General features: G+C 32.0%; 2 protein-coding genes across 5 annotated transcripts in view; one reads left to right on the top strand and one right to left on the bottom strand.

The window, feature by feature from the left end:
* Positions 1-21,913, bottom strand: part of LOC131536036 (NACHT, LRR and PYD domains-containing protein 3-like) — a 63,530-nt gene that overhangs the window by 25,576 nt on the left and 16,041 nt on the right. For all 4 annotated transcript variants that reach the window (XM_058768665.1, XM_058768666.1, XM_058768667.1 and 1 more), the window contains one exon: positions 12,196-12,357. In XM_058768665.1, coding sequence (XP_058624648.1) covers positions 12,196-12,357 — 162 coding nt within the window. The remainder of the gene's footprint in view (positions 1-12,195; positions 12,358-21,913) is intronic.
* Positions 12,381-21,905, top strand: LOC131536038 (uncharacterized). The gene is made up of 2 exons (XM_058768674.1): positions 12,381-16,420; positions 16,619-21,905. The coding sequence occupies exons 1-2, from the start codon at positions 15,931-15,933 to the stop codon at positions 17,602-17,604; spliced, it is 1,476 nt and encodes a 491-aa protein (XP_058624657.1). The 5' UTR covers positions 12,381-15,930; the 3' UTR covers positions 17,605-21,905.

The raw sequence follows: 21,913 nt of genomic DNA, 5'->3' as shown, positions 1-21,913 counted from the left end.
GCTCATTATTTAGAATTTTGAGGGAATTTATGGTTCTTTGCAATATTTATACAGTTTATATAAGCTTTTTTTTAAAATTATAATGAATTAAGCTCTGAGCCTCTTCATTTTTGGGTAATGCTTGGTGCATGTGCAAATATTTGTACGTTATTTGTGTATATTTGTACCTTTTGTTGTTGTTGTTTTGCAAAATCAATGTCATGTATTTCTGTTCAATAATATTTTGTAATTATTTTTGAGAATTTTGAGGGAATTTAAGGTACTTTGCAATATTTATACAGTTTTTATAAGCTTTTTTTTAATTAAAATGAATTAAGTTCTGAGCCTCTTCATTTTTGGGTCACGCTTAGTACTTGAAATGTAATTATTTTGTATTTTTTTAATTTTTATCAATGTAATTTATTTCTGTTCAATAATATTTTTGCTCATTATTAAGAATTTTGAGGGAATGTATGGTACTTTGCAATATTTATACAGTTTTTATAAGCTTTTTTTAATTAAAATGAATTAAGTTCTGAGCCTCTTCATTTTTGGGTCACGCTTGGTGCATGTGCAAATATTTGTACGTTATTTGTGTATATTTGTACCTTTTTGTTGTTGTTGTTTTGCAAAATCAATGTAATTTATTTCTGTGCAATAATATTTTGTAATTATTTAGAATTTTGAGGGAATTTATGGTACTTTGCAATATTTATACAGTTTTTATAAGCTTTTTTTAATTAAAATGAATTAAGTTCTGAGCCTCTTCATTTTTGGGTCACGCTTGGTGCATGAAATGTACGTTTTTGTTTGTTTGTTTGAAAAATCAATGTAATGTATTTCTGTTCAATAACATTTTGTAATTATTTTTGAGAATTTTGAGGATTTTATGATACTATCCAATATTTATACAGTTTTTATAAGCTTTTTTTTAATTAAAATGAATTAAGTTCTGAGCCTCTTCATTTTTGATCACGCTTGGTACTTGAAATGTAATTATTTTTTTTTTTTAATCAATGTAATTATTTCTGTTCAATAATATTTTTGCTCATTATTTAGAATTTTGAGGGAATTTATGGTACTTTGCAATATTTATACAGTTTTTATAAGCTTTTTTTTTTATTAAAATGAATTAAGTTCTGAGCCTCTTCATTTTTGATCACGCTTGGAACTTGAAATGTATGTTTTTTTTTTGTTGTTTTTTTAATCAATGTAATTTATTTCTGTTCAATAATATTTTTGTAATTATTTTTGAGAATTTTGAGGGGAATTAATGGTTCTTTGCAATATTTATACAGTTTTTATAAGCTTTTTTTTATTAAAATGAATTAAGTTCTGAGCCTCTTCATTTTTGATCACGCTTCGTACTTGAAATGTAATTTATTTATTTATTTATTTTTATCAATGTAATTTATTTCTGTTCAATAATATTTTTTCCTCATTATTTAGAATTTTGAGGGGAATTTATGGTTCTTTGCAATATTTATACAGTTTATATAAGCGTTTTAAAATTATAATGAATTAAGCTCTGAGCCTCTTCATTTTTGGGTAATGCTTGGTGCATGTGCAAATATTTGTACGTTATTTGTGTATATTTGTACCTTTTTGTTGTTGTTGTTTTGCTTATTTTTTTAAGCAAAATCAATGTCATGTATTTCTGTTCAATAATATTTATGTAATTATTTTTGAGAATTTTGAGGGGAATTTAAGGTACTTTGCAATATTTATACAGTTTTTAATAAGCTTTTTAAAATTAAAATGAATTAAGTTCTGGGCCTCTTCATTTTTGATCACGCTTGGTACTTGAAATGTAATTCATTTTTTTTTAATCAATGTAATTTATTTCTGTTCAATAATATTTTGTAATTATTTTTGAGAATTTTGAGGGGATTTTATGATACTATCCAATATTTATACAATTGATTTGAGCTCTTTTTCCATTAAAATTAATTAAACTGAGTACTTGAAATGTAATTATTTTGTATTTTTTTTAATTTTTTAATCAATGTAATTTATTTCTGTGCAATAATATTTTTTGCTCATTATTAAGAATTTTGAGGGAATGTATGGTACTTTGCAATATTTATACAGTTTTTATAAGCTTTTTTTTTAATTAAAATGAATTAAGTTCTGAGCCTCTTCATTTTTGGGTCACGCTTGGTACTTGAAATGTAATTTTTTGTTTGTTTGTTTGAAAAATCAATGTAATGTATTTCTGTTCAATAACATTTTGTAATTATTTTTGAGAATTTTGAGGATTTTATGATACTATCCAATATTTATACAATTGATTTGAGCTCTTTTTCCATTAAAATTAATTAAACTGAGTACTTGAAATGTCATTATTTTTTATATTTTTTTAATTTTTTAATCAATGTAATTAATTTCTGTGCAATAATATTTTTTGCTCATTATTTAGAATTTTGAGGGGAATTTATGGTACTTTGCAATATTTATACAGTTTTTAATAAGCTTTTTAAAATTAAAATGAATTAAGTTCTGAGCCTCTTCATTTTTGATCACGCTTGGTACTTGAAATGTAATTCATTTTTTTTAATCAATGTAATTAATTTCTGTTCAATAATATTTTTGCTCATTATTTAGAATTTTGAGGGAATTTATGGTTCTTTGCAATATTTATACAGTTTTTATAAGCTTTTTTTATTAAAATGAATTAAGTTCTGAGCCTCTTCATTTTTGATCACGCTTGGTACTTGAAATGTAATTTATTTATTTATTTATTTTTAGCAATGTAATTTATTTCTGTTCAATAATATTTTTCCTCATTATTTAGAATTTTGAGGGAATTTATGGTTCTTTGCAATATTTATACAGTTTTTATAAGCTTTTTTTTTAAAATTATAATGAATTAAGCTCTGAGCCTCTTCATTTTTGGGTAATGCTTGGTGCATGTGCAAATATTTGTACGTTATTTGTGTATATTTGTACCTTTTGTTGTTGTTTTGCAAAATCAATGTCATGTATTTCTGTTCAATAATATTTTGTAATTATTTTTGAGAATTTTGAGGGAATTTATGGTACTTTGCAATATTTATACAGTTTTTAATAAGCTTTTTTTTAAAATTAAAATGAATTAAGTTCTGGGCCTCTTCATTTTTGATCACGCTTGGTACTTGAAATGTAATTCATTTTTTTTAATCAATGTAATTTATTTCTGTTCAATAATATTTTTGCTCATTATTGAGAATTTTGAGGGAATTTATGGTACTTTGCAATATTTATACAGTTTTTATAAGCTTTTTAAAATTAAAATGAATTAAGTTCTGAGCCTCTTCATTTTTGATCACGCTTGGTACTTGAAATGTAATTCATTTTTTTTTAATCAATGTAATTAATTTCTGTTCAATAATATTTTTTGCTCATTATTTAGAATTTTGAGCGGAATTTATGGTTCTTTGCAATATTTATACAGTTTTTATAAGCTTTTTTTTTATTAAAATGAATTAAGTTCTGAGCCTCTTCATTTTTGATCACGCTTGGTACTTGAAATGTAATTTATTTATTTATTTATTTTTATCAATGTAATTTATTTCTGTTCAATAATATTTTTTGCTCATTATTTAGAATTTTGAGGGGAATTTATGGTTCTTTGCAATATTTATACAGTTTATATAAGCGTTTTAAAATTATAATGAATTAAGCTCTGAGCCTCTTCATTTTTGGGTAATGCTTGGTGCATGTGCAAATATTTGTACGTTATTTGTGTATATTTGTACCTTTTTGTTGTTGTTGTTTTGCTTATTTTTTTAAGCAAAATCAAATGTCATGTATTTCTGTTCAATAATATTTATGTAATTATTTTTGAGAATTTTGAGGGGAATTTAAGGTTCTTTGCAATATTTATACAGTTTTTAATAAGCTTTTTAAAATTAAAATGAATTAAGTTCTGGGCCTCTTCATTTTTGATCACGCTTGGTACTTGAAATGTAATTCATTTTTTTTTAATCAATGTAATTTATTTCTGTTCAATAATATTTTGTAATTATTTTTGAGAATTTTGAGGGGATTTTATGATACTATCCAATATTTATACAATTGATTTGAGCTCTTTTTCCATTAAAATTAATTAAACTGAGTACTTGAAATGTCATTATTTTTTATTTTTTTTTAATTTTTTAATCAATGTAATTAATTTCTGTTCAATAATATTTTTTGCTCATTATTTAGAATTTTGAGCGGAATTTATGGTACTTTGCAATATTTATACAGTTTTTATAAGCCTTTTTTTTTTATTAAAATGAATTAAGTTCTGAGCCTCTTCATTTTTGATCACGCTTGGTACTTGAAATGTAATTTATTTATTTATTTTTATCAATGTAATTTATTTCTGTTCAATAATATTTTTTCCTCATTATTTAGAATTTTGAGGGGAATTTATGGTTCTTTGCAATATTTATACAGTTTATATAAGCGTTTTAAAATTATAATGAATTAAGTTCTGAGCCTCTTCATTTTTGGGACACGCTTAGTACTTGAAATGTAATTATTTTGTATTTTTTTTAAATTTTTTTATCAATGTAATTTATTTCTGTTCAATAATATTTTTTGCTCATTATTAAGAATTTTGAGGGGAATTTATGGTTCTTTGCAATATTTATACAGTTTATATAAGCTTTTTTTTTTTAATTAAAATGAATTAAGTTCTGAGCCTCTTCATTTTTGGGAAATGCTTGGTGCATGTGCAAATATTTGTACGTTATTTGTGTATATTTCTATGTTTTTGTTGTTGTTGTTTTGCTTATTTTTTTAAGCAAAATCAATGTCATGTATTTCTGTTCAATAATATTTTTTGCTCATTATTTAGAATTTTGAGGGAATTTATGGTACTTTGCAATATTTATACAGTTTATATATATATATATATATATATATATATATATATATATATATATATATATTATATTATTTTATTTTAAGCTTTTTTTTTTTATTAAAATGAATTAAGTTCTGAGCCTCTTCATTTTTGATCACGCTTGGAACTTGAAATGTATGTTTTTTTGTTTTTTTTAATCTATGTAATTTATTTATGTTCAATAATATTTTGTAATTATTTTTGAGAATTTTGAGGGAATTTATGGTACTTTGCAATATTTATACAGTTTTTATAAGCTTTTTTTTAATTAAAATGAATTAAGTTCTGAGCATCTTCATTTTTGATCACGCTTGGTACTTGAAATGTAATTTATTTATTTATTTATTTTTAGCAATGTAATTTATTTCTGTTCAATAATATTTTTTCCTCATTATTTAGAATTTTGAGGGGAATTTATGGTTCTTTGCAATATTTATACAGTTTATATAAGCGTTTTAAAATTATAATGAATTAAGTTCTGAGCCTCTTCATTTTTGGGACACGCTTAGTACTTGAAATGTAATTATTTTGTATTTTTTTTTAAATTTATCAATGTAATTTATTTCTGTTCAATAATATTTTTTGCTCATTATTAAGAATTTTGAGGGGAATTTATGGTTCTTTGCAATATTTATACAGTTTATATAAGCGTTTTAAAATTATAATGAATTAAGCTCTGAGCCTCTTCATTTTTGGGTCATGCTTGGTGCATGTGCAAATATTTGTACGTTATTTGTGTATATTTGTACCTTTTTGTTGTTGTTGTTTTGCTTATTTTTTTAAGCAAAATCAATGTCATGTATTTCTGTTCAATAATATTTTTGTAATTATTTTTGAGAATTTTGAGGGGAATTTAAGGTACTTTGCAATATTTATACAGTTTTTTATAAGCTTTTTTTTAATTAAAATGAATTAAGTTCTGAGCCTCTTCATTTTTGGGTCACGCTTAGTACTTGAAATGTAATTATTTTGTATTTTTTTTTTTTTATCAATGTAATTTATTTCTGTTCAATAATATTTTTTGCTCATTATTAAGAATTTTGAGGGAATTTATGGTACTTTGCAATATTTATACAGTTTTTATAAGCTTTTTTTTTAATTAAAATGAATTAAGTTCTGAGCCTCTTCATTTTTGATCACGCTTGGTACTTGAAATGTAATTTATTTATTTATTTATTTTTAGCAATGTAATTTATTTCTGTTCAATAACATTTTGTAATTATTTTTGAGACTTTTGAGGGGATTTTATGATACTATCCAATATTTATACAATTGATTTGAGCTATTTTTCCATTAAAATGAATTAAGCTCTGAGCCTCTTCATTTTTGGGTAATGCTTGGTGCATGTGCAAATATTTGTACGTTATTTGTGTATATTTCTATGTTTTTGTTGTTGTTGTTTTGCTTATTTTTTTAAGCAAAATCAATGTCATGTATTTCTGTTCAATAATATTTTTTGCTCATTATTTAGAATTTTGAGGGGAATTTATGGTACTTTGCAATATTTATACAGTTTTTATAAGCTTTTTTTTTTATTAAAATGAATTAAGTTCTGAGCCTCTTCATTTTTGATCACGCTTGGAACTTGAAATGTATGTTTTTTTTTTTTTTTTTTTTTAATCAATGTAATTTATTTCTGTTCAATAATATTTTTGTAATTATTTTTGAGAATTTTGAGGGGATTTTATGATACTATCCAATATTTATACAATTAATTTGAGTTCTTTTTCCATTAAAATGAATTAAGCTGTGAGCCTCTTCATTTTTGGGTCACGCTTGGTGCATGAAATGTACGTTTTTTGTTTGTTTGTTTGAAAAATCAATGTAATGTATTTCTGTTCAATAACATTTTGTAATTATTTTTGAGACTTTTGAGGGGATTTTATGATACTATCCAATATTTATACAATTGATTTGAGCTATTTTTCCATTAAAATGAATTAAGCTCTGAGCCTCTTCATTTTTGGGTAATGCTTGGTGCATGTGCAAATATTTGTACGTTATTTGTGTATATTTGTACCTTTTTGTTGTTGTTGTTTTGCTTATTTTTTTAAGCAAAATCAATGTCATGTATTTCTGTTCAATAATATTTATGTAATTATTTTTGAGAATTTTGAGGGGAATTTAAGGTACTTTGCAATATTTATACAGTTTTTAATAAGCTTTTTAAAATTAAAATGAATTAAGTTCTGAGCCTCTTCATTTTTGATCACGCTTGGTACTTGAAATGTAATTCATTTTTTTTTTTTTAATCAATGTAATTTATTTCTGTTCAATAATATTTTTGCTCATTATTAAGAATTTTGAGGGAATTTAAGGTACTTTGCAATATTTTTGGGTCACGCTTGGTACTTGAAATGTAATTTATTTATGTTCAATAATATTTTTGTAATTATTTTGTATTTTTTTTTTTTTAAATTAAAATGAATTAAGCTGTGAGCCTCTTCATTTTTGGGTCACGCTTGGTGCATGAAATGTACGTTTTTTGTTTGTTTGTTTGAAAAATCAATGTAATGTATTTCTGTTCAATAACATTTTGTAATTATTTTTGAGAATTTTGAGGGGAATTAATGGTTCTTTGCAATATTTATACAGTTTTTATAAGCTTTTTTAAAATGAATTAAGTTCTGAGCCTCTTCATTTTTGATCACGCTTGGTACTTGAAATGTATGTTTTTTTTTTTTTTTTTTTTATCAATGTAATTTATTTCTGTTCAATAATATTTTTCCTCATTATTTAGAATTTTGAGGGGAATTTATGGTTCTTTGCAATATTTATACAGTTTTTATAAGCTTTTTTTTATTAAAATTAATTAAGTTCTGAGCCTCTTCATTTTTGGGTCACGCTTAGTACTTGAAATGTAATTATTTTGTATTTTTTTTTTTTTTTTTTTTTAAATCAATGTAATTTATTTCTGTTCAATAACATTTTGTAATTATTTTTGAGAATTTTGAGGGGATTTTATGATACTATCCAATATTTATACAATTGATTTGAGCTATTTTTCCATTAAAATGAATTAAGCTCTGAGCCTCTTCATTTTTGGGTCATGCTTGGTGCATGTGCAAATATTTGTACGTTATTTGTGTATATTTCTATGTTTTTGTTGTTGTTGTTTTGCTTATTTTTTAAGCAAAATCAATGTCATGTATTTCTGTTCAATAATATTTTTGTAATTATTTTTGAGAATTTTGAGGGGAATTTATGGTACTTTGCAATATTTATACAGTTTTTATAAGCTTTTTTTTTAATTAAAATTAATTAAGTTCTGAGCCTCTTCATTTTTGGGTCACGCTTGGTACTTGAAATGTATGTTTTTTTTTGTTTTTTTTAATCAATGTAATTAATTTCTGTTCAATAATATTTTTTGCTCATTATTTAGAATTTTGAGCGGAATTTATGGTACTTTGCAATATTTATACAGTTTTTATAAGCCTTTTTTTTTTTTATTAAAATGAATTAAGTTCTGAGCCTCTTCATTTTTGGGTCACGCTTGGTACTTGAAATGTATGTTTTTTTTTTGTTTTTTTTAATCAATGTAATTTATTTCTGTTCAATAATATTTTTTGCTCATCATTTAGAATTTTGAGTGGAATTTATGGTACTTTGCAATATTTATACAGTTTTTATAAGCTTTTTTTTTTTTATTAAAATGAATTAAGTTCTGAGCCTCTTCATTTTTGGGTCACGCTTGGAACTTGAAATGTAATTTATTTATTTATTAATTTTAATCAATGGAATTTATGGTTCTTTGCAATATTTATACAGTTTTTATTAGCTTTTTTTCTTAAAATGAATTAAGCTCTGAGCCTCTTCATTTTTGGGTAATGCTTGGTGCATGTGCAAATATTTGTACGTTATTTGTGTATATTTGTACGTTTTTGTTGTTGTTGTTTTGCTTGTTTTTTTAAGCAAAATTAATGTAATATATTTCTGTTCCAAAATATTTTTTTACTTATTATTTTGAATTTTGAGGGGAATTTATGGTTCTTTGCAATATTTATACAGTTTTTATAAGTTTTTTTTTTTTTTTTAATTAAACTGAATGAAGTTCTGAGACTCTACATTTTTGGGTCACGCTTGGTGCATAAAATGTACGGGGTTTTTTTTGTTTGTTTGTTTGTTTTTGTAAATCAAAGTAATTTATTTCTGTTCAATAATATTTTTTACTCATTTAGAATTTTGAGGGGAATTTATGGTTTCTTTAAATATTTATACAGTTTTTATAAGCTTTTTTTAAAATGAAAATGAATTAAGTTCTGAGTCTACATTTTTGGGTCATGCTTGGTGTATGAAATGTATGTTTTTGTTGTTTTGTTTAGTTTTTTCATAGAAAAATCAATGTAATATATTTCTATTTCAATAATATTTTTTACTCATTATTTTGAATTTTGAGGGGAATTTATGGTTCTTTGCAATATTTTTTGGGTCACACTTGGAGCTTGAAATGTAAGTTTTGTTTTTTTTTCTTTTTCTTTTTTTAAGCAAAATCAATGTCATGTAATTTTGTTCAATAATATATTGAAATCAACAACAACAAGAACGAGAAAAAAAACCCCACTTACATTTCAAGTACCAATCATGACCCAACAATGAAGAGGCTCAGAGCTTAATTAATTTTAATGGAAAAAATAGGTAATGAAAATTTTATAAATATGGCATTGTATCATAAAATCTCTTCAAAATTCTAAATAATAATCAAAATATATTATTGAACAAAAATATATTAAATTGATTTCCCTGAAAAAAAGCACCAAAAAAAAATTCAAGTACCAAGAGTTTTCTTCAAATATCAATAGTATTTGTCTGTATTTCTCTGTTTGGACCGACAGAAACACAGAAAGCCTCTCTGACTGCAGAAACATCTCAAATACAAACTGTGTGTGTTTTGATTCAAGAGAGCAAACATACTTTTGTGTTGTCTTTTTATTTTTCTTGTTTTTTTTCATTCATTTTAATCATTTATTCATATAGTCACACAATCATTTGTAATCATTATTCATTAGCCATTTATATAATTTATCATTTGGTTATTTTTATCATTTATATAATTTTAATTGTTTTATCATTTATTTATTTACTTATTATTTTTATTGTGCTTCTATATTTTAGATTTGTTATTATTTTTTCTTGCTTATGCATGTTCATTGTTTTTCAATCTCATGATTGTGGGGTTTAATGAACTGTTTTGTATGAGTAAGAGATAACGGAGAATGTTTATGGAAATTCAAGGTTTATGGGATGTTGTTTTGAAGCAGTTTGGTATAATAATACTTGTTGAAATTCTGTTCATCGGACGAAGTCTGAGCATTGAAACTTAATTAAGATTATTCAATAAAATCCGCTCCTTTTTATCATCACTTGGTGTCCTGCTTCTGCTCTTCTCTGGCTTTATCCTCCGTTAACTTCTTGACTGACAGAAGACTGTTGATAGAGTTTGGGGTATTTTTGAGCACCAGACAAGACCTCCTATTTAACAGGTTTTGGGCGTTAGACTACTTTGATGAGTTGTTCTGTTAGCAGTCAAAACAGATATTTTCTGACAGGATTCGGGGTCTGGATCTTAATTATCTGATATAACATATCATATTATCTTATATATCATGATATAACAATACATTCTCCTGATTACTTGTGGAGGTCTATGGCTATAGCACCATATAGTGGCCAAAAGCTGCAAATGCATTCAACACAGAAGCAGTGGAAGTACCATTGGCCGCAAAAACAAAACAAACAAACAAACAAAAAAACATTCTGTTTGAGGACCATCTGTATGGCAAACAAACAAAAACACCAGTACATGACAGTGTGCTTCTGCAGTTACATGGTTAGTTGATGGAAGCATACATGTCACTTCCCAATGGCACAATATGTACAAACAATTTATATATATATTTATTTATTTTTTATTTTTTTTGTTTAATGAGGGTCTTAACTCTTTCCCCGCCAGCGTTTTTTTTAAAAAGTTGCCAGCCACCGCCAGCATTTTTGATGATTTTCACCTAAATTTGACGGCCCTCAGAATATTTTCTTCTATGTATATAAGAACATATTATATATCAAAATAAAGAACCAAGCCTCTGCTTTTAAACAAAAAAAAACTATTATTATTATTCTAAACTATTTTATTCTATCTTCATGTGTTCATGTTTTATCACCATTTGAATGCAGATAGGTTTCATCAAAAATACAACATTTTGGACAAAAAACTGAGAAAAATGCATTTTTATCAAAGTAGTGCATTTTCAAGCAAAATACATTCAGATGTCATATTCTTTCAGCTGTAAATAATTATATGAATAATTTAAATTGCATTCAATAAACAGAACAAACAGACACACACACCCACACACACACACACACACAAACATATACATACATATGATTACACACACACACACACACACACAGGCTACATACATACATACATATGCATACATATACTGTGCACGCACGCACGCACACACACACTCACACACACACACATACATACATACACACATGCATACATACATACATGCATACATACATACATGCATGCAGATAGATAGATATATATATCGATCTATAGATAGATCGCGCCCACACACACACACACACACACACACACACCCCTATTCAGATCGACGAATCGGTTACAACTACAGATGTTTCTGTGTCTGTAAATGTCTGTAAATCACTGACTACTTCGTCCCGATCAGATTCAAAATGGTCAAAACATGATCTACATAGGCTATATGATCTATATATGATCTACATTTTCTCTGATCCTTCTATTTATGCCGATCGTCTTCTATTCTCACCCTAAAGACCCGGAAGTCCCGTAACTCATTCAGGACATGCGCTAGGGATTTCCTTACCATAATACACCTAGAACACGGATTGCCGTAAAAACTCGTCAATGGCGGGGAAGCGTTGTCTCTTAATTGACGAGATATCTCGTCAATGGCGGGGAAAGAGTTAAAAGCTTCTCAAATTACCACTAAACTGTGAAATTACTTAATGATTATGACTGTCCAAAAAAAAACAAAAAAAAACATAGATCTTTCTGCAAATACTGCTTGTGGTTTCAGAATTCGAGCACCGTCAGTCATAATTATCACTGTTGGCCATTTGTAGTAAATTCTTGTATATTTGAGAGCTCATAAAATCATAAAAGAGAAGCTGAGCTTCCGTCTGGGACAAAAGTACAGTGATTTAAAGCCCAATGAACTAGCGATATAATGCTCTCATAGACTCTCAGTAAAGCAGTGTCTGGATGAGACCTAAAAACGTGTTTTGTACAATAAACATGAATCTTTGCTGCATATATTATATATTATAATTATTATTGTTAAACTTACTTGAGTTTGTCCAGATGTTTGAGTGTTCCAGAGAGCAGCTTCACTCCTGAATCTCCTGGGTGATTGTAGCTCAGATCCATCTCTCTCAGGTGTGAGGGGTTTGAACTCAGAGCTGATGCCAGAGCAGCACAACCTTCTTCTGTCACCAAACACTGAGATAATCTACAACAACAGAAGGTTCATGTTAGTATGCTCTATTTTTAAAGATATGCAATTTAATAACCAACAAACCTCTTCTTCTGGTGGTCTTTGATTTTAATGAAATCACTGTGCTGCATGACACATAAGAGTACACACAGAGTACACATTCATAAGCCATTCTTGCATTGTCTCAGCTGTGTGCTTAGGATCACTGGGTCGCATTCACTAAGCCTAATTCACTAAATTTCTGCATGAAACCAGCGTACGAACGTTTTCACAAACAAATCATGATTCACTAAAACTTTTGAAACAATATAGGAACAACTGAAAGCACAAGTACACAAAAATCACACCGTGTCTGGACTTAATAATCTATATATAGGCTGTATCTGGGAATGTGGGGTGATTTGAGCCTGCGGGGAAGTTGAGCCACCCCTTGTTTCTAGACAACCTTAAACAAAATTGGTGATATGACCACAAATATATGAAGAGTTATACGTTTCACTCGCCCGGTGATAGAGAGAGGCCCGTGGAATACTTGCTAACTACATTTAGGTTCAAAAAAGCAATTTTTTGCTGTTCAAAGTTATTTTTGTATGTTCAAGAGTGTTGTTTTTGGCAGCCTGTTTTAATTCAGTCAACTAAAAGTCTGAGCATTTTAGTCTTATTTTAGTCAGAATTATCCATGACTATTTTAGTCGACGAAAACTGATGACATTTAGTCTAGTTTTAGTCAATGAAAATTGTATTTTAGTCTCTTTTTAGTAATGCAATTCTATTTAACCCAGTCAATATAGTATAAATACCTAGTAGTATAGACGACACCAAAATTTTCTTTTAGCCAAACCCATTTCAAACAAGGTTATCTTATTATATTATTGTTACCTTATAGACTCAAGAATACATCCATTCTTGATTCATTTTGTGGCTGCATTTCTCCCCATCTTTTTCCACAACACATTCCATTTTCTTTTCCACTTCTATGTAATGAATTAAAGTCACAGTGCATTGTTCTTGATCAAAATTGACCCGATTAACATTAAAAATAACAAATTTCACCATAAAATCATGTAAGTGATGCGTTTCGTGTTTCACAATCACCATATGAAAAAATAAAATGCACGAAAACACATCACTTCCACGAGTTTTTGCCCAAACTTCAAAGGTATGTTAAATTAATAAAACTAGAGTCATTTGTTAGCTTTAATATTACTTTTTCAATTCAATTATTCAATCCAATTACACTTTATTGTTGGAATTCTTTCCAAAATTTGTCTTGGATCTCACAGCATGTCTCACATCAATTCACATTCAACATCTCACATCTATTCCTCATACAAAATGTGAGAAGGTTCAGACATAGGCACATTTTTCATGACAGGATCGGGAATTTTTCTTGAAAACTTGTTTATCGTGTAAACTACATAATATTATTTACATATGTGTATGGTACAGAGGGGAAGGGTCGCATCACAGAGTATGCTGGCCATATCATACATCAAAGCACATGGCACAGTGTTCGGAGGAAAACGCTGGAAAATATCATATGACAGAAATGACGCTTGTCTGTATTGCAGTACAAGCCGCGGTTCAGTTGCGCATGCTTCGCTCACGCTTGCGGTGTGAAACGGGCATCAGACTTAACTTTGTTTGTCATTAACATTTCGTTTCGTCTCGTTTTGGTCAACGAAAATGAAGAGACATTTTAGCATAGTTTTTATTTTGTAAACCACATTTAGTCTCGTTTTTATTCGTCAACAATATTGCATTATACATTTAACTAAAGTCATCATCACATGACCAGCATTTACGCTGCGTCTCGTCTCGTTTTCATCACGTGATAAAGGTTCGTTGACAACGATATTTAGTTATAATTTTCGTTGACGAAAGCAACACTAATGTTCAATGACTCATACTTCTTGTGTCTGAACATTTACAGAAAAATGCGATTGGCTGGTGGTTGTGCTAATTAAAAGCGGCCACAGCAACTGTAAAAACTATTTAAACTGTTCGGGCACTGTTAGACCCCGGGAGAAGTCGGTTAGTCACCAGAAGAGACGGACGGCAGCGCGTAAGTGTTTTAATACTTGTTCTTAGTTCTGTTGTTTAAATTAATTACTTGCTGCTAGGAAAGAATACTTCGTTTCCTACCTATTTCTATTCTGCTTTTTCGTTGTGGTTTATATTTTTGATTGCACTTACTGGTCATTATAATAACTGCCCCTTTAGCTTAAACTCCTTTCCTGCACTTAAGTGCGAAGTGTTAGTTTCAATTTGAGCCATTGCCCTGCGATTGGCTGGTGGTTGTGTTAATTAAAAGCGGCCCCAGCTTTTTTTCACTCTAGACTGTGTATTTGTTTGAGCTACACACTTAAGTATCTTTTTTTCCTTCCTCACACACTCTGCTTTCCTATCCTCTTTCCTTCTACCTCTATCATGTGTCTCCAAAACATTCCGGTTCTCTCCCAGCCACGCTCTAACATCACTCGCAGACGGCAACGTAATCCTGCTAACCTACGCCCTATCTCTACATCTTCCACTACACCTCTGGCTTTCTCTGTGGGTCTCTGGAATTGTCAGTCAGCCGTCAACAAAGCTGACTTCATTTCTGCCTTTTCTTTAAAATCCACTCTCAGCATCTTGGGCTTGACTGAGACCTGGATTCGTCCAGAAGACTCAGCAACCCCAGCTGCTCTCTCTACTAATTTATCTTTCTCTCACACTTCATGTCAAGTTGGCTGGGGTGGGGGTACTGGCCTGCTCGTTTCAAACAATTGGAAATACTCAACCCGCTCTACCCTATGCAATTACAACTCATTTGAATGTCATGCCATTACTGTATCAGCTCCGATAAAACTCCAGATTGTGGTAATCTACCGTCCCCCTGGACAAATTCTAGCAACCTTCCTAGAGGAGCTGGACGGGTTGTTGTCCTCTTTCATGGAAGATGGCACTCCACTCTTAGTCTTTGGTGATTTCAACATTCACCTAGACAAGCCTTATGCTACAGACTTCCACTCACTCCTAGCTTCATTTGATCTCAATCGCCTTACCACTACTAGCACGCACAAATCAGGCAACCAACTTGATTTAATTTACACACGCAATTGTACTGCAGATAACATTCTGGTACAACCGCTACATATCTCGGACCATTTCTTCATTACATTTACACTACATTTTACTACCCGTGTGCCACCAACCCCCCTACCGGTTACTTTTAGATGAAACCTACGCTCCCTTTCTCCTTCCCATCTTTCCTCTGTAGTATCCTCCTCTCTTCCCTCACCTACCCATTTCTCATCTCTGGATGTAAACGCAGCTACTGAAACTTTATGCTCTACCTTAACTTCTTGTCTAGATGACATTTGTCCTCTCTCCTCTAGGTCAGCACGGGCTGCCCCTTCTAACCCCTGGTTATCTGATGTTCTTCGTGAACATCGGACTAAACTCAGAGCGGCAGAGAGAAAATGGCGCAAATCAAACAACCCGTCAGACCTGAGTAGGTATCAGTCTCTGCTCTCATCTTTCTCTGCTGATGTCCACACTGCCAAATCCTCACATTTCCACAACAAGATCAACAGCGCTCCAGACATGCGTAATCTCTTTAGAACATTTAATTCTCTCCTCTGTCCCCCTCCACCACCTCCCACCACTTCTATTACAGCTAATGACTTTGCAACTTTTTTTACAGACAAAACTAGATCGATCAGTAATCAGTTCTCACCTCCACGCACACAGGACCCCCAACCAACCACATCCACTGCTAAAACTCCCATCTTCTCCTTCTGTCCCCTGACGGAGGCTGAAGTATCCAAACTTCTCCTCTCCAACCATCCTACAGCATGTCCTCTTGACCCAATCCCCTCACACCTTCTGCAAGCAATCTCTCCAACTGAGACTGCGCTTCTCTCGGTCACTGAAGCCCTACGAATTGCAAAAGCCCATTCCAAATCATCAGTCCTCATTCTGCTGGATCTATCTGCCACGTTTGACACTGTCAATCATCAGATACTCCTCTCCACCCTCTCATCACTGGGCATCGCTGGAATTCCACTTCGCTGGTTTGAATCCTATCTCACTGGTAGGTCTTTCAGGGTGGCCTGGGGAGGGGAGGTATCCAAAGCACATACACTGGTCACTGGGGTTCCTCAGGGATCGGTTCCTTGACCCCTCCTCTTCTCCACATACATTACATCACTGGGTCCCATCATACAGGCACATGGATTCTCCTACCACTGCTATGCTGATGACACACATCTCTATCTCTCCTTTCAACCAGATGATCCAACGGTAGCTGCAAGGATCTCAGGTTGCCTGGCGGACATCTCGGCATGGATGAAAGAACATCACCTTCAGCTCAACCTGGCAAAGACTGAGCTTCTTGTCTTTCCCGCCACTCCGACTCTACAGCATGACATCACGATCCAGTTAGGTTCATCAACAATTACCCCATCAACTTCGGTCAGAAATCTTGGTGTAATCTTTGATGACCAGCTGACCTTCAAAGACCACATTGCAAAGACTGCTCAATCTTGCAGGTTTGCACTACACAACATCAGAAAGATCAGGCCCTTTCTGACAGAGCATGCTGCACAACTTCTTGTCCAGGCCCTTGTCATTTCTAGGCTGGACTACTGCAATGCTCTTCTGGCTGGACTTCCATCAAACACAGTCAAACCTCTACAAATGATTCAGAATGCGGTGGCACGACTGGTCTTCAAGGAACCCAAAAGAGCCCATGTCACACCTCTCTTTATCTCATTGCATTGGCTACCAATCGCAGCTCGCATCAAGTTCAAGACACTGATGCTTGCTTATAGAACAACCACAGGCTCAGCACCCGCCTACATGCACTCACTATTAAGAATCTACATCCCCTCCAGAAGTCTGAGATCTGCTAGTGAGCGACGCCTCGTGGTACCATCACAAAGAGGCTCAAAATCACTCTCCAGAACATTCTCGGTCACCATTCCTGGCTGGTGGAATGATCTTCCCACCCATATTTGGAGTGCTGGATCCCTGTCAATCTTCAAGCAACAGCTGAAAACTCATCTCATTTCGACACTACTTGACTTCACCCTACACATAAAAAAAAAAAACTCTTTCTCCTTATTTATTCCTTCCCTTGCTAGCTTGTACTTATTTAAACAATGCCTGAGACTTGGTGTTACAAGCACTTCGTTTGTTGGATTGCCTCTTCAAGATGAATCGCTTTATGTATTCCCCAATTGTAAGTCGCTTTGGATAAAAGCGTCTGCAAAATGACTAAATGTAAATGTCTAAATGTAATTTTACTGAAATTCTACATTATATTTAATTAATTTTACACCAAACTTGATTTTATTCTTTGTTTTGAACTCAATTTTGTTCTATAAATTTTAAATGTAAGTTATTAACTAGTTATGTTGGCATGAGAAAGTCAAAATACTGTTGACTGTATGAAAGATGCTTGGGACAGTTGACTGATCTGTCACTGCTCCCCGGGCCATAGCTGGGGTTAGCCAGCTGCAGGTTGTACCCTGTTTGAAATAATTTAATATATGTTTGTTCTATATATTCATTTGTGCTATTTACACAATGTTTACATTTTTTTCAAGTTTGTAGGTGTCCATTTACAGAAATACTAACTAAATATAGATTAATTCTTGTTAAACTACAAAGTAGTTCAGTAAAGAGCTGAGTGATTTTCTCTGATTTAATTTCTTGGATTAACATTAAGGATACCAACAGCAGCTAATAAATTAGGCGTGATCACTTTAAGAGACAATACATCCACTATAATACACATCCGATTTTTTTCTCAACTGTTTACGTTTACGTTTGCTCTCTATGGCCGCATTTACACTGCATGGTTCAAGTGACTCAATTCCGATTTTTTCCTCCCATGTGGCACAGATCGGATATGGCCCATGACCGTGTAAGCAGGAAAAAAATCACATGGATTCCAATATTCTCCAATCGGTTTCAGGCCTCATTCATATGTAAAAATAAATCAGATATGAATCGGATGTGTGCATTTGGGCATATAGAGGGGGCTCTACAGCGCCACCTAGAAATTGGCCAATTTTAGGGAACTCTGTAGCACTTTCAGCTACGGTCACCAAGCTTGATAGATCTCATCAAGCTGGAAACGTTCACTTCACAGACATTAGCTCCACTCAAAAGGAAGTCAGCCATGTTGAACTGGTAAAAAGGAAGTGTCTCATATCTTCTGCACACATTGTGTGATTTACCTTAAACTTTACATTGGACTGATCACACTGATGTAGCTATTTTGCGCCATGGATGCAGCACCACCAACTAAAAGCAGTAAGTGTTGCTTTTACAGACTTTGATCCATTTACATTTACACAGACAACAAAAACAGGTACAGTGGGGCAAAAAAGTATTTAGTCAGCCACCAATTGTGCAAGTTCTCCCACTTAAAAAGATGAGAGAGGCCTGTAATTTTCATCATAGGTATACCTCAACTATGAGAGACAAAATGAGAAAAAAAAAATCCAGAAAATCACATTGTAGGATTTTTAAAGAATTTATTTGCAATTATGGTGGAAAATAAGTATTTGGTCAATAACAAAATTTCATCTCAATACTTTGCCAACAAAGGGTATATAACAATGACAGAGGTCAAACGTTTTCTGTAAGTCTTCACAAGGTTTTCACACACTGTTGCTGGTGTTTTGGCCCATTCCTCCATGCAGATCTCCTCTAGAGCAGTAATGTTTTGAAGCTGTCGCTGGGCAACACGGACTTTCAACTCCCTTCAAAGATTTTCGATGGGGTTGAGATCTGGAGACTGGCTAGGCCACTCCAGGACCTTGAAATGCTTCTTACGAAGCCACTCCTTCGTTGCCCGGGCGGTGTGTTTGGGATCATTGTCATGCTGAAAGACCCAGCCACGTTTCATCTTCAATGCCCTTGCTGATGGAAGGAGGTTTTCACTCAAAATCTCACGATACATGGCCCCATTCATTCTTTCGTTTACACGGATCAGTCATCCTGGTCCCTTTGCAGAAAAACAGCCCCAAAGCATGATGTTTCGAGGAGCCCCAGATTGAGGGAGATTATCAGTAGTCTTGTATGTCTTCCATTTTCTAATAATTGCTCCCACAGTTGATTTCTTCACACCAAGCTGCTTACCTATTGCAGATTCAGTCTTCCCAGCCTGGTGCAGGTCTACAATTTTGTTTCTGGTGTCCTTTGACAGCTCTTTGGTCTTGGCCATGGTTGAGTTTGGAGTTGGACTGTTTGAGGTTGTGGACAGGTGTCTTTTATACTGATAACGAGTTCAAACAGATGCCATTAATACAGGAAACGAGTGGAGGACAGAGGAGCCTCTTAACCCTTTCGCACGTGAGTTTAAAATATTCTAGCTGAGCCCCCGGCGTGAGTTTTTTTAGGCGACTGTTATTTTAGAATTTATAGCCTTATTGTTTCCATGGCGACGCGTCATGCTTGTCATGTGACACACCGCAGCCCTAATAGCACTGTATGACACATGGATTGCTTTTATTTCGTTTTTCCTTTTTTTAATATTAATATTCACAAACATACTCGCTATATTATGAAATATCTGATATTCCGATTCTGAAATATGTGCAAGTAAATGTATTTGGTTGTTTAAACACTTTTATAATGACCGTGTTAGTTGATCTATACCGGGTGATGGGCGCCGCCATGTTTGTTCGCGCTGAATCCGAGCTGTGGGATTTACAACACGTAAATTCATCCTCTCCTCCCGAAACACGTTAAAGTAAGTCTCCAGTAAACTGGGAGAAGAGCAGAGTCAACTTTAAAGTTATCTACACAATCTGTATATGATATCAATAAAACATGTCGTCAGATTATATTTGTAAGGATCATTATTGCTGCTTCCATAGACATCAGTGCACATTTTACAAACTATAAATGTATGGTTTTGCTAGTACTTATGTGTATTTAAATGTCTGAAATCTAAAATAAGCATTATATGGTTGAAAACACTGAGCAAGTGATAATATGACAAGCGCTCGCGCGTCTGATCTGGCTCCGCGCCAGAAAGCAGATTTGAATTCAGCAGTTGATGACATGACGCACTGAACGTTCTAATCACACCGGTGTGATCGTACGCTTCAGAGACCAGCCAAGACTGATCACACCGGTGTGATCGTACGCGTTAAAGGGTTAAAGAAGAAGTTACAGGTCTGTGAGAGCCAGAAATCTTGCTTGTTTGTAGGTGACCAAATACTTATTTTACCGAGGAATTTACCAATTACCGTATTGTCCCGAATATAAGACGACCCTGATTATAAGACGACCCCCCTTTTTCCAGATGTACCTTTTGGAAAAAGGCTTTTTGAAAACCAAATCTTGTTTTCCTCTCTCTGTAAAAATTTTTTCTTAAATTATTTTCAAATTGCATATTTTTCCTATTTTAATTTTTGTTTTGAAAGTATGGTAAATATTGGTAAAATGTACCAACAATGACATTGAAAAATATACACTTTTTGATATACCATTGAAATAACAGGTAGCCCATCTGAATTAGGATATATAACATTTAGGCTATCCATCTCATTGGTAGTAGCCTACCAAAATTTGTATTAACAGTAGAAGTGAAATCTTATTGTAGTCTTCAAATCTGGGTACTGTCTTATGTTTTAAAATCACTTACAGAGGAAGTTTGTTCCCATCAGGCTAACATGACAGTCAGGACTCGTGCCGCTGTAAGCTTTTCTTTTTCTTTTGTTTTCACTTGCGATCTTTACAACACACATACATTACATATTTCATGGCACACTCGTTTTATGCGTTTTTGGCGCCAACTATTGTTGTGGGTGTATTACTGACATGTCAAAGTCTAGACCCCGAATATAAGACGACCGCGTTTTTTCATATGTATTTCCAAGAAAAAAAACTGTCTTATATTCGGGTCAATACGGTAATTCTTTAAAAATCCTACAATGTGATTTTCTGCATTTTTTTTCTCATTTTGTCTCTCATTTTGTCTCTCATAGGTGAGGTATACCTATGATGAAAATTACAGGCCTCTCTCATCTTTTTAAGTGGGAGAACTTGCACAATTGGTGGCTGACTAAATACTTTTTTGCTCCACTGTAATATTTTTGGCATACAAGAGCTGCATGATAAATCATTAAAAGATCAAAATTTAAACATCTACACAATCTTATTCTTAATTAACAAAGAGTCAGTCATCTATAACACATATAATCACAGTTTCCACTTTTCCACCACAATGCTTCAAAAACACTGATGCCATGCCCCTTTTCAGCCCATTGTACAGTTTGGCCAGTCTATAGATTGGAATACAGTGCAAGGGCCCTTCGTCCCTGTTTTTTTTTTTAATTTTCTTGATCCCTTTTAATTCATTGTTATTCTTTTATTCATTGCACAGCACTTCAACCTTGGCTGTGTTTATATGTCCCCTATAAATACATTTTATTAACTGACTGATTGAGTGGCAGCCTCAGTTACCTATCAAGTTTCTTGGTCTATGTATCTTTTGTCAATACATAAAAGTTAATAAAACATTAGACTAACATTCTAACAGACAAACAGAATTTAAACCTCCCCC

The sequence above is a fragment of the Onychostoma macrolepis genome, chromosome 03, assembly GCF_012432095.1.
Source record: "Onychostoma macrolepis isolate SWU-2019 chromosome 03, ASM1243209v1, whole genome shotgun sequence".
Taxonomy (NCBI): Eukaryota; Metazoa; Chordata; class Actinopteri; order Cypriniformes; family Cyprinidae; genus Onychostoma; species Onychostoma macrolepis.
Note: the sequence above shows the minus strand (reverse complement) of the source record. Positions and strands in the feature narration are given on the sequence as shown.